This window comes from Doryrhamphus excisus, chromosome 9 (genome assembly GCF_030265055.1).
Source record: "Doryrhamphus excisus isolate RoL2022-K1 chromosome 9, RoL_Dexc_1.0, whole genome shotgun sequence".
Lineage (NCBI taxonomy): Eukaryota > Metazoa > Chordata > Actinopteri > Syngnathiformes > Syngnathidae > Doryrhamphus > Doryrhamphus excisus.
The window spans coordinates 15,027,374-15,041,427 of record NC_080474.1 but is presented as its reverse complement, the minus strand read 5'-3'; the positions used below and the strand labels follow the sequence as shown (position 1 = coordinate 15,041,427).

Here is a 14,054-nt window from a genome sequence, read left to right as displayed (position 1 = left end):
GGCAGATGTTTGCATGGCTTTGGGTTCATAAGAATTCACTTCGGCTCTCATTGTCTTAGATCAGGGGTGCCCATTACGTCGATCGCAAGCTCCCAGTCCATCACAAAGGTAGTGTGGGTAGATCGCAAAAACGTCACTGTGTAGCTGATATTAAGCTCCCTTTTTGATTTGCTGTCACTCCCCCAAAGATTGCACCCCTGACATACATGTACATATAACGCACATAAATACTGTACTCATGTTCATAAATATAGTAAATATCCATCCATCTTCTAGGACGCTTATCCTCATGAGTGTCACGGAGATATGCTGCAATGTATTATAAAAAATATATTATATAAACAATATAAACAAGTTTGATCAATTTAAAGTAGCTTGCAGGCTGAAAAAGTGTGAGCACCCCTGTCCTAGATGGCGTCTTCTTGTTTTTGGTCCTCAAGCATTACTGATGATGGTGTTCATTGTGGTTGCTAGAATGGCTTTTGCTGTCATATGGGGCTTCCGTTAATGTAAGGTGCGAGGTATGGCGCTCATGTTAAAATGGTGGAACCCATGAACTGGATATAATATAAAGTATAATACACACATGTACTTCTGTGATGTGTATAGCGAGCAGGGATGAGCTGCACATCCGCAAGATGAAGCTGAGCTACCAGGAGGTGGGCCCCGACCCCAAAGAGGCGCAGGTGCTGTGGGAGAAAAAACTGACGGCACCGGGAAGAACCACGGTCCTGCAGGACAAGGAACAGTTGTACCGTGCAGTCTGCCAAGGCAAGATAAAAAAATAATCCATCACAAAAATGCTGAATTTTGATTGGCGCTGCCAGTGAGTAACTTAAAAATAATTTGTTTAATCATTCGTAAAATATAAAAATGTTCTGTCCGGTGTGCTCACATGTGCTGTGTTTTGACTGACATCTATTTATACACTTTTGACATTCATATACTGCTGTTGTTTTGCTCAGGTGTCCCCAAAAGTCGTCGTGGGGAGGTGTGGTTGCTGCTCTGTCATCAGCATCGCCTGCGTCACAGACTTCCTCAGCGCCAGCACGCCCCCGACGTCCCTTACAGGGATCTCCTGAAGCAACTCACCGCCCAGCAGCATGCTATTCTGGTGGATTTAGGTGTGCAATGCCGTTTAAATATAATGTTATTGGAAAGGAAACACATGAGACCAATTCAGCATTGTGCAATATGTACTGAATGACCATGTCTCATGTATAATGTGGGTCATCATGTCATAGGCCGGACCTTCCCCACCCATGAGTACTTCTCAGCCCAGCTCGGTGCTGGACAACTTTCCCTTTATAACCTCCTGAAAGCCTACTCTCTGCTGGACACTGAGGTATTACTGTTATTATTATTATTATTATTATGTGCATACTCAGTGACATAGCTCACATAACACAATACAGCAAAAAACAAACCTGTTTTCATGCCTGTTACTAGGCAGAATATGTACTCTCAAGTCTAACAGAATAGAGCTGCACTGGTGCACACGGGAGACCCGAGTTCGATTCCACACTTCTCTGGGGCATCTCTGTGTGGAGTTTGCATGTTCTCCCCGTGCATGTGTGGGCTTTATTATTATAATGTGTGGGATTATTATAATCATCAACACACATTAAGTGTACATTTCAGACACATTCAGACAGCTGACGCCACTTACTAGTAAATTTTGCTCTATTTGTGCATTTTCTTTGCACGTAGGTGGGCTACTGTCAGGGTGTCAGCTTTGTTGCGGGTGTGTTGCTGCTTCACATGAGCGAGGAGCAAGCTTTCGACGTGCTCAAGTTCCTCATGTACGACCTTGGCATTAGACGCCAATACAAGCCTGACATGGTTTCTCTGCAGGTGAGTGAGTGCAATGTTGGAATATATAAGTTTTATTTCTATAAGATCACAGTTGAAAAAACAACATGTGAACAAAAAGTAAAGTCGTAGGCCCAAAAATGTTATGAGTGAAATTTTGAGCTCGAATGGAGTGCTGAATCCGTACAGGCATATTCCAGCATCCGCAAACATTTGCTTACCCTTTAAATCCACACCACACCTTCATGTTTGCAAGTTAGGGCACTTGTTTAAACATCAGCTGACCTCCTGTCAGCAGGTGTGCTAATGTTTAACGCCACCACTCTGACTTCCTGTTAGGGGTTGTGCGGACGGGCTCCAGACAAGGACGGTACAGACGATTTTGTATTTTTTTTTTTTTTTCAGCTTGTGATGACTTATTGTAATGTAATGCACTGAAAGTACAGTGCATGCCCCAGCAAGCCTCCTTTTGCTCGGATCACCTAGCAGCTACAAAAGCACACATTGTTCTCCCTTTAATCCACAAATCATTTTATGTGTGTGTTGCTGCATGTTTTGTCATTTTGCGCTTGTAGATCCAGATGTACCAGCTCTCCAGACTGCTCCACGACTACCACCGTGACTTGTACAACCACCTGGAGGAGTACGAAATCTGCCCCAGCCTGTATGCGGCGCCCTGGTTCCTCACGCTTTTTGCCTCTCAGTTCCCCCTTGGGTTTGTGTCCCGCATCTTTGGTAAGTTGGACTCGACCATTATTCTGTTTTGAAGAAGAAGATATACCTCATTTTTGTTTTATTTTGTCAGACTTTTTGTTCATCCAGGGCTCTGAGGTGATCTTCAAAGTGGCCCTCTGTCTCCTGAGAAGCCACCAGAGCGAGATAGTGGAGTGCGACAGCTTTGAGAGCATCGTGGACTACCTGAAGACGACGATTCCCACACTTACACACACTCAGATGGAGCAGACCATCGCCAAGGTGAGAACATCCTGTAAAACAAATGTATTTTCCGCGTAGGAAATAATCTGTTCCAGGGTGAAACCGTGGCCGTCATAAAGTCTTCAATTCACCTTTGTTTTAAAAGTGTAAAAACTGTTTAAACTCAATGAAGTGAACACTTGTAAACGTTCTTAATCATCATGCAAGTGTAAAAAGAAGTTCATCACTGGAAAAAGGCAATACAACAGCAAGTTGCTTTTCTCTTAACTTGTGCTGTTTTTTAATTTTCATAATATTACGACAATCTTTCTAACCCTCTGCTTGTTTTACATTATAATACAAAAACATTCTGAAGTAACATTTAAGACATTTTAGCACTTTTCAAAGTTACAAATTCTTTGTTGGTATAAAATTATATATAATTATTATTATATTGATTTTCTTTTTATTATTTTTTCGGTACTAATATATTTCAAAATATTTTTTCCTCCTAATACTATAAAAAGTTACTTTTTTATCTCAATGAAATAATATTTTTGAGTGATATTTTTTTTTTAAATCATGACTTCTTTGACATCCAAAAATTATTGTTATTTTATTTTAAAAAATCACTTTTTGTCTTGATCAAATATAGAATTGTTTAGAACATAAAATGTTTGATCTCATAATATTATGGCTTTAAAAAAATATGGTAATGCTTTTGTCCACCTTCAATAACAAACATTATTATTACATTATTATTACAAAACATCATTAATTGCTATTACAATGTGTACTCCCTCTGATGGTGGTTGTCAGGTGATGGAGATGGACATCTCCAAGCAGCTCCATACGTACGAGGTGGAATATCACGTACTGCAGGATGAGATGCTGGAAAGCGGAGCGCCGCTGCCTGATGACTCGGAACGCTTGGAGAAGTTGGAGAAAACAAATGTGCAGCTGAAGAAGCAGAATATGGAACTGCTGGAAAAACTTCAGGTATATCATGTATTTATTTATTATTTCTGTATTAATCTTGTGTAATTATTTGATTATTCTGTTATTATTAACTGCCTATTTTTGGTTGTATTTAATATAGAAGATTTGTCATGTGACTGGTAAGGTGTCATATCTCAGATATCCTGTAGATGGCAGTGTAATAAAATGAGGAGAACATGAGCCAGACCTGAGACCCAAGGAAGTTTGCATGTTGTGAGAAATAAGTCTCGTCACTTGGAGGTTGCCCTTTATTATTTAATAAAGACTTGGTTTTTAGTGGCACTCTCGTTTGGATGTTTAAATCTACATTTAAATTCACAAGTTTTTAGTCTAACATTGTTTCCCGTCATACCAGGCAGCCCGGCAGAAGATCCAAACCCTGGAGACCAACGTGGAGAACTTCCTGTCACGTGAGAGCAAAATGAAGCACGTGATCCGCTCTCTGGAGCAGGAGAGAGCGTCCCACCAGAAGACCATAGAACGCATGCGCTCCTGCCTCCCCCCCGATGCCCTCACAGATGTGGAGATGACCCACATCAAAACGGGACCCAACGGGAAAGCCAAAGCGGGTTCCAAGAAAGGGGCTGGTGACTGACGTGGGACGGACTGGACCTGAGACATGTAATGCCGTCATGTTTGGAGGTAACAGGGCGTGTAGGTGGAGTCCATTTTTGGTACTCACTACACTAATAGGGCTGATTATTGGAATTTTGCCCATCATCCACAATCCTTATGTGAGACCTTATTGGAGCGGTCTTTTGGGCGTGTCTCTTTTTATCTGTTTTATATATTTAGAACACACAGAAATGAGAAATATGTGTGTTTATGATAATGGATGATGGGTAAAAAAAAACAAAAAAAAGTGCAGTTTTCCTTTAAGGGTGCAATGGAACCTCAAAGGTCCCTCCAGGGGAACATTCCTCCTAGGAAATCGTGGAAATAGAAATAATTCGCTCCAAGAGCAAAGAAGCAAAGAACAAAATTAGAGTAACATTCTTACATCATTTATTTTAACCGTAATGCTGCATTCAACTGCCATGGCCTTTTACACAGAACCTGGCAAAGGCAGGATATTGCCTCAACTGTGATTATGAAATACCCCTTACACACAGCCGTTTTCCTGCCTTTGTCACCGCTCTCATATTCCGTCCAATTTGGAAAACTGCCGGGTTGATTTTGTACACACACAGAACAGTGACATGGACAAAAATGGTAAAAGTACCGGATATTGCTGCTGAAGATGCAATGCATTTTTACAATCTTAAGTGTCATGAAAGTGTACAAAAAAGTCAGAATTGGATTCAACAAAACAAAGCGAGAGAAGTGTGTCGGGTGTTAAATTTCACCCCCTGTCCGTGGTATTGCGAAATACCCTGACACACAGCCATGATGGCGCTCTCATACTACCTCCCAGGCTGGAAAATGGGCTCTTTTTTTTCCTGTGTCAGTGCCTTTTATACAGAATGGCAACATGGGGAAAAATGGTGGAATAGAGGCTATCATCAATGAATTTGTAATGCATTCATGCATGCATTCTTAAAGTGTAACAAGAAGTTAACCACGAAACAAATGCAGGGGTGTTTCCGCGATTCTGTCCCCCCCCCCCCGATTGCTTTCAAGACAACAGGGCGGGATAAGCGTCGGGTGCTAATCCCTGGATGTTTGCTGAACTGATGTTTTTTAACATTCTTAACTGTCATCCGAGTCTAAAAAGAAGTCGGAAGTGGAATCATTGGAGCGAAAAAAATGCCACAAATAAAAAAAAAACATTTCTTGACACTCGCTAAAATGAGATCAGGAAAGTTTTAGTGGTTGCATCCATGTCCAACCTCAGTGGTGTTCGAATTTAGGAGTTCCACTGTACTTCCGTACCTGTTCCAGAAATGCAGTGACAAGGCACAGTGCCCCCTACTGGTACAACAATGTACCACAATATGCCATTTAGCCATAAAAAAGTGGATTTACTTGAAGTAACTTCTTATAAACTCTTAATGGATGGAAGTATGTTTTTGTTGTTGCTGAACGTCTTTGTCGTCCTCCGAGTGATATCAGTCAACGTTATCAGACAGTCAGCGTGTCTCCTCTGGAGGAGGAAGTGTCTCTTTTGCAAAAGCTCAGACAGGATGTGAGGTCGTCTGCGTCGTAGGCTTCCTGTGTGACTGACCGCAGTGTCGCATCGAGACAGACGCCACCCCACCACCACCCCCACGCTTATGCTTGCATTTCAACAGGTTTTTTGTTTGTTTGTATTGAAAAAAAAATGACATGATAATGGCGTGAGAAAAGGTGGGTGTGGGAATTTACATAAAAGAAACACTCATAACATTGACTAAAAAATATATATATTTTCCCCCCTTGTTGGTATTACAACTTAATTTCTACTCATTACATGAATTAAATGACAACTCAACAGCCAAAGATATTGATACTATGAGAATTATGTAATATTATAATACAAATTTGGTGTGAGAATTCTGACAAACACTCCTTAAAGTTATTCTGCTAACGTTACAATAATAATAATTAATAATTAGCAGTTGTGTTGAAGAGAAATTCGCAATTGACTCCTTTATTCTTAGAATACAAAGCAAAAGAAAAATATTGTTACTATAGGAATAGTATTATCATGTTATGACAAAATATTGCAGTTTCAGTTGGTGGGAAATTTGGTTTCCCAGAATATTAGCATATATATTTTATTATAATTCGCATGAGGTTAAAACATGCTTTGTTAATTTTCATCATTCTTTTTTTAAATGACCTTTTTTGTAATATTGAGACTATTTTTTATAATATACTTGCAAAATGTATTTTTTGTGTCAGATTTTAAGTACCTCTTACTTTGGACACTGGGTGGTGCTGTTCTGAAAAAAAAAACAACAATCATTAGAAGAAGGAAATGTGATGAATGGGATAAAAGTTGGGACACCCCTGTACTCCATTTAAACTCAATACACATTGGCATGAAACAGGAGTTCAGAACAGTAGCATCATCAGTTTCAGACATCAGATGTCAGAAATGAAAACGTTCAGGTTTCAGTTTCACAGAAAATGTTTTGCGTTCAAAAGTGCCGGTCGTCGTCTCCTTGAACTTCGCTTTGGTTTCCACGTTTGACTCATGTTTGTTCCGTTCCTGACTGACAACGAAACACACTCAAGTCTGATGGCCTTCCCGTCCTGGGACAATCTTCATCTTCTTGTCAGTTTTCACGTCCAAGCAAACATGTTCAGCATACATTCAGTAGCACTTGCCTTACTATCATGATCGGTTTTCAGGATCTACACTTTCTGGGCTGCACAGAAACTCAACCAAAGTAATTGGATCGTTCCAAAATGAATGAATGTTTTGTATGTTCACTTTGGATTACAGCTTGAAAACCAAAATATTTGGAGTCCTTATTCATTTTATATGAGGGTGACACTGAAAAAGAAAATAAATTCTCTTGAATGTTATTTCATTCTAGTAAGATTTTTTGGGGGGTAATTTGTTTTTTTCTTGAAAAAAAAATTCGTAAAAAAAAAAAAAATCTTGAAAAGTACTGAGTTTCGTAACAACTTGTAACACATTTTTCTCATACTACAATTACTTAATTCCACTGACATTGCAATGTATTTCTGGTAGTATTCGTCTTTTCCACGTCTTTTCCAAGTTTAGAATAAATAAATTGAAAGCTAACTAGCTAGCTCAGTAGCGTGCCATCTCTGGTGTCCCTGCAGTGCATCTCCTAGCTTGCGCATTACAGTTGAGCAATGTGTTCTAAACAAAGAATAATAGGAGGTAAAAGGTTGCTGTAGGGTTGTTATTTCATGTCTACAAAGCTCTAATCATGGCAAAAGGATATCTATGCTCTAACTATGAATATATTTTATTTATTTATATTGAATCCTACTTCGCGGAAATATTAATTTATTGCAATCAGGTCTGGAACCAATTATCCATGATAAACGAGGGACATATTTCAAGAAAAACGAGTAAAGGTAATGCTAGTAATGTAAGTGAAACTGAAAAACAACTAAAATAAATGATGACAAATAATAACAAAAAAGCCCCACAATTTGAGAAACATTCATATCATGTAATCTAAGACAATGTCTCATCTCATCAGAATACTACAATAAGAAAATTAATAACTTCAACAAAAATGTTGAATGTTAACTTCTGTAAAAAAAAATAAAAAAAAAGTTTTTGTCCTTATGTGGTTTTATTAGCCCATAAAGCTGACCCCCTGCCAAGAAGGTGCTTTGACAGATAACACCTCTTCCCCTATAGGGGAGGGTCTTACCCGTAAAGTGTTTGTCGAGCGTGGCCGCCATCAGCCTCTGCCAAGCCTGGAGCTCGTCACACACCCGCACGCAGCACAGATGACCGCCAAGCAGCAGCAGCAGCAGCCTATCAGACACTAAAACAAAGGAGGCCACATTCCTAACGTATTCCCACATGAGCGCACATCCTGGAGCAAAAAGGGGGGGGCACTCAGGGCAGGGGGCGGGGGACGGCTCCGATGGGGATTTGCTGGGAACGACACTTCCTTTGCTATCAGCTCTGTTTGTGTTCTTTGTTTTTCATCCTTCAGTCCATCCCACTCCCGTCGGAATAGCGAGGAACTTGGGAAGATGAAGCAAAGTAGATGTTCAGGCGTCTCCATGTGTGTCATATTCCATTTTATTCCCATGTATGTATAATATAGTATGCGTGCATCTCCAGGGGTTTTGTACATCGGTAGCACCAGAAAGGGAGAAGCTGATGATGTAAACCAGCTGGAGGTGAAGAGGAGAGCAGCTTTGTGAAGGTCCTCCTGCCTTATATGGCAATTCAAAGTGCTCCGCTCAGGGTGAACTCCCAAACAAATGTTTCAGGAGACCGCAAGCACTGCCGCAGAACGCTTCTATAACTGTACAAAAACAGTCATGGGGTGTCCGAATCATGTCACATGACTTTATTTGTTGGCGTAAGCTTCTACTCTTGTGCTGCTGCACACAAAAAAGAGGAATATTTGTCACAACATGCACCCCTACTGTGTTGCATGTTCTATTAATGGTCTGACAAATACAACCTGGGGTCATCAAACCTTAAAAATTGACCTCCAAAAGTTGCTTTGACTTGAAATTTCTCACACACTGAATATAATCTATGGTCACCACTAGGTCGCGCTGTTACAAAGTCACGGGGGGAGGGGGGGGTGCTGGAGCCTATCCCAGCTGTTTTTGGGCGACAGGCGGGGTACACCCTGGACTGGTCGCCAGCCAATCACAGGGCACATATAGACAAACAACCATTCACACTCACGTTCATACCTATGGACAATTTGGAGTCGCCAATTAACCTAGCATGTTTTTGGAATGTGGGAGGACCCACGCATGCACGGGGAGAACATGCAAACTCCACACAGAGAGATGGCCGAGGGTGGAATTGAACCCTGGTCTCCTAGCTGTGAGGTCTGCACGCTAACCACTCGACCGCCGTGCCTCCCCACAAATAATTAATCATACTTAATTATATTTATCCATGTAATAACATAATATAAAACAATAATAATGACATGTGTTTTTTATTTTGTATATGTTATTTATAAAAGTAACCTGGAGTGTAAAATATATCATACTTAATATTATTAAGTAATATTATTAATATTATGGTCTCCTAGCTGTGAGGTCTGCGCGCTAACCACTCGACCGCCGTGCCGCCCCTGTTACAAAATGAGGATGTGAAAACAACATCATTACGATACTATACTATACTTTCGGTCAAAATTCAATCGAGTACTATACCTGGTTCATGTTTGGTAGCAACCAGAAAAATTCATTTTTTTTGCAATCGATAATGACAGTAATATCAAATTTTCACCATATTTTTGTTATTCTAATCACCTTATAGTAAACAGTATGTCAATAACTTAACAGTATCAATCACAATTGAGAATTCTGATATTTTGATGTACCGTGTCTATTTACACACAAAGTAAAAGAGTTTGAGTGGATGTCACTAACAAGACCAGAGGATGTTTCTGAACATGGCTTGACAACTGTGACAGAAGTCCCAGGTGATCGGAATGATGATTCTAGCTAATGACATCATCCTCTGGCTCTGTACCTGGCCTCACATCACCTCTCAGACTAACAAGAAAATAAAAGACGGTGGCGGCGGCGGCCTCCGAGGAAGGAATGAGTCAGGCGGCCAGATATCCTCCTACGTGTCACTCAATCCAATTAAATGGCAAACACACCAGACCCGAGTGGCTTTATTGGCGTTGGAGGTTCAACCCTGCATGACAAAAAGATGAACGTCAGGTGGCTTTTTTTTCACTTTGTCACATTGCATGTTTGAACCAATAGAAGAAAAAGGATCCTCAATTTGCACGGATAGGTCGCGCTTAGGTCCCTATGCAGGGGTCATGTGATCTGCTTATTTTTGACAATCGGCAGGCCTCGCAGCTAGGAGACTGGAGTTCAATTCCAACCTCGGTCATCTCTGTGTGGAGTTTGCATGTTCTCCTTGTGCATGCGTGGGTTTTTCTCCAGTTGGCATAGATATAAATGTGAGTGTGAATGGTTGTTTGTCTATATGTGCCCTGTGATTGGCTGCCGACCAGTCCAGGGTGTACCCCACCTCTCGCCTGAAGACAGCTGGGATAGGCTCCAGCACCCTCGTGAGGATAAACAGTCAAAAATGAATGAATGGATTGATTTCGACCCAAACTGGTCCTATTCTCAACATGACGGGATGTCACATGGAATGCCTGATGCATGGATAGCGTACGAGTGCTTCCACATAAAAAAGAGCCTTTTCTCCCGACACTGCAGGGTATGCTGTTTGATGCAATGAATGAAAGACGACACAAAATTTGCAAAAATCTGCCGACGAATAGGAGCCTATATGCTTGCTCATGTGATCTATGTCGCATGATTGACTGTGATATGACATTAAGGATCGAGTTAGCGCGCAGACCTCACAGCTAGGAGACCAGGGTTCAATTCCACCCTCGGCCATCTCTGTGTGGAGTTAATAATATTGAATAATATTGAATAATTATTATTAAACATCATTAATGACGATAAAAAAACATCTTACTTCAAAAACATAACTGCTTTTAATGTAGTATGAAAATGTTGATATATATATATATATATATATATATATATATATATATATATATATATTATATAACCTTAGTGTGCATAGTAGTACGTACTTGTATATACTACATAGATGTACGGTATTAATAATTACATTTGGACAATATAAAAAATTATATTATTAATAAAGATATAGTTTAATATTCTATTTACACTTATATTTAAAGAAAACACATAATATCATATGTAATAATGATATATTTTACTTTTATAAATAACATATACAAAGTAAAAAACACATGTCAATATTATTGTTATATATTTTATATTGTGTTATTACATGGATAAATATAATTAAGTATGATTAATTATTTGTGGGGCGGCACGGCGATCGAGTGGTTAGCGCGCAGACCTCACAGCTAGGAGACCAGGGTTCGATTCCACCCTCGGCCATCTCTGTGTGGAGTTTGCATGTTCTCCCCGTGCATGCGTGGGTTTTCTCCGGGTACTCCGGTTTCCTCCCACATTCCAAAAACATGCTAGGTTAATTGGTGACTCCAAATTGTCCATAGGTATGAATGTGAGTGTGAATGGTTGTTTGTCTATATGTGCCCTGTGATTTGCTGGCGACCAGTCCAGGGTGAGCCCTGCCTCTCGCCCGAAGACAGCTGGGATAGGCTCCAGCAACCCCGCGACCCTCTTGAGGAAAAAGCGGTAGAAAATGAATGAAATGATTGACATAAGGGTTGCCGCTATGACTCGCTAAACTCAATAAAAAATGGAGACCCAACAAATAGAGGTCTGTAGCTACGGTGCCGTCACATGATTTACATGATGAATTATGTCACTAACCGCATGCTCAATGTTTGGATTGTTTTATTTGGATGTTGCCTTCATGTTCGCGCAAATAATATTGTTTAGTCAAGACAGCGTATGATAAGTTGCCTATATTTTATGTGCCTTAACTTAGCCTTATGTGCATTCATGCTATAACGAATGTTCAACCCTGAATGACCTAGTCACATGACGAGCGAGGTGTGCATCCCCCCCGTTCCCCAGCCCTCCCCGGGAAGAAGTGTTGACATCATGCGGCATGTGACTAGTGCGCTCAAAAGTGACGTCAACCTCCGAGAAACACTGATGACATTTTGATTTGTATTTGCTCATTTTCATAACCTCCCTGAATCGTCGCCAGGGAAAAAACTACAAGATAAGACTCAAGAGCATTCCGCCTACTTTTTCCTTTTGGGATTTAAAAAAAATAAAATTTCCCTACTAAGCCCCCCCCCCCTCCAGCTGTTCCAGTGAGCACGGACCAAGCACAGTGGATGTTATTGTGCTGAGCAGGGAGGGGAGACAGCTGGACTCGTGTGGCCCAGGGCGTCCCATCATTAGTGCCAGCCATTGCTCCCTGCCTGGCCTGCCTCTCCCATACATTGTTCCCAAAATGACACACCCTTTTACGACAACCGCTGACCTCATTTCTGACTCTCCGACCTCTCCAGCACTTTTCCCGGCAAACACACCAGCATGTTGGCACTTCCAATGTCAAGACTCGGTACTACCGTGTACTAGAAATAGTACATTATATCTCATTTCCACACTGCACATATTTCAGGTGATGGACAGTCTCCCTGAAATATTAAATATATATTATAATGTATGGGAATTCAATCTGTTATGATTAAATTCATGGAAAATGTAAGAATTCTGCCATCCCACTAGAGTTCCTTGTGAAACCAGCTAATATGGTTCCCAGCTTGAGAAACTGGTGGCGAATGATGGCGTCCATATGGAATTTTAAATAAACATTCCTAAAATAAGCCCGCCATTGCCCATTCATTGCCCGCCATTCTTATTAAACCTTCAAGTCGAAAGAATTCCAAGAGAATATCTTGCTCTGGCATCGGTTGAGCCTTATAAGGTAGCGCTGGATTTGTCAAAGTATTATTTATACATCATTCATTTGAATTTATCTTTTGGATATGGATATCGCACGTGGCAATATATTTTTTCAATATATCTCGTGCAGGCCTACCCCAGATCATGATGGCGACGCCTCTACTGTGCCATTTTGGGATCGCCTTCTCATGTCAATAACGTTGGAAGCCATCAGGACGGTCAAGGTTACATTTTTTTTCATCAGTGAATAAACTTTCTTTCACCTTTCAATGTCCCGTGTTTGGCCGTCTTGCAAACGGGCAATTATGTAGACTTGAAGGAGACAAGGACTTTGAAGATGTTTTTTGCTCATAAAACGTTTTTTGAAGATGCCGTCAGATGGTTATTGGACTGCAGTTGGCACCAGTGACGTCCTTCATCCGGGTCAAGGTTCATTACGTTTCTTGATGCACAGCATGGGACATTTTTTTGGGTCTACCTATCCGTAACTCTCAGAATCTTTAGACCAGGGGTTTCAAACTCAATTTATCTGGGGGTCACTGGAACTAGGGTTTGGGTGAGGCTGGGCTGCATCAGGTTTAAAACAAAAAACAAAAAAAACGCATTATTAAAAACAGAAAAATATCAGATTGGAAACTGTTGAAAATTTGAAAACATTGAAAAACAACAAAAAAAACTGTTTTCAATGCTTTTGCTTCTGCTATACCCTACACTTTTTCAGTGTTTTGGTTCCGGTTTTCCACAAGAAAAACTCTGATAAAACATTCCACTGCTCGTAATTTCTATTTACTACACAAAATAAGATGAAAAAAATGAATCAATCAAAATAAAAAAAAATAAGTACTCCGGTCCAGGGTCCAATTCCACCCTCGGCCATCTCTGTGTGGAGTTCGCATGTTCTCCCCGTGCATGCGTGGGTTTTCTCCGGGTACTCCGGTTTCCTCCCACATTCCAAAAACATGCTAGGTTAATTGGTGACTCCAAATTGTCCATAGGTATGAATGTGAGTGTGAATGGTTGTTTGTCTATATGTGCCCTGTGATTGGCTGGCGACCAGTCCAGGGTGTATCACGCCTCTTGCCCGAAGACAGCTGGGATAGGCTCCAGCACTTTTTGCGACCCTTGTGAGGATAAACAGTAGAAAATGAATGAATGATTGCTTCGTCGATGTAAGGATTGTTGTCACTGTGCAATTTTACAGTATCAGTTTCAGGAGCAGGGTGAACACATGGGGGGGAGGGGGGGATCTGTGCAAACCGACGGCGTGCGAGCGAGAGCACAGCTGAGAAGAATGGGATGGATTTTGTGGGAAAACATGAGAAAATCCAACAAACTCACAGCTATAGGTGATG

The 14,054-nt window shown here is 40.8% G+C and overlaps 1 protein-coding gene across 3 annotated transcripts in view; it reads left to right on the top strand.

Annotated features, from left to right (window-relative positions):
- Window positions 1-6,786, top strand: part of tbc1d4 (TBC1 domain family, member 4) — a 31,713-nt gene extending 24,927 nt beyond the window's left edge. For all 3 annotated transcript variants that reach the window (XM_058082416.1, XM_058082417.1, XM_058082415.1), the window contains 8 exons: window positions 610-771; window positions 966-1,124; window positions 1,245-1,345; window positions 1,711-1,854; window positions 2,388-2,547; window positions 2,618-2,787; window positions 3,547-3,726; window positions 4,082-6,786. In XM_058082416.1, the coding sequence (XP_057938399.1) occupies window positions 610-771; window positions 966-1,124; window positions 1,245-1,345; window positions 1,711-1,854; window positions 2,388-2,547; window positions 2,618-2,787; window positions 3,547-3,726; window positions 4,082-4,321 (1,316 nt within the window). In that variant the 3' untranslated portion in view covers window positions 4,322-6,786. The remainder of the gene's footprint in view (window positions 1-609; window positions 772-965; window positions 1,125-1,244; window positions 1,346-1,710; window positions 1,855-2,387; window positions 2,548-2,617; window positions 2,788-3,546; window positions 3,727-4,081) is intronic.
- Window positions 6,787-14,054: the final 7,268 nt, after the last annotated feature.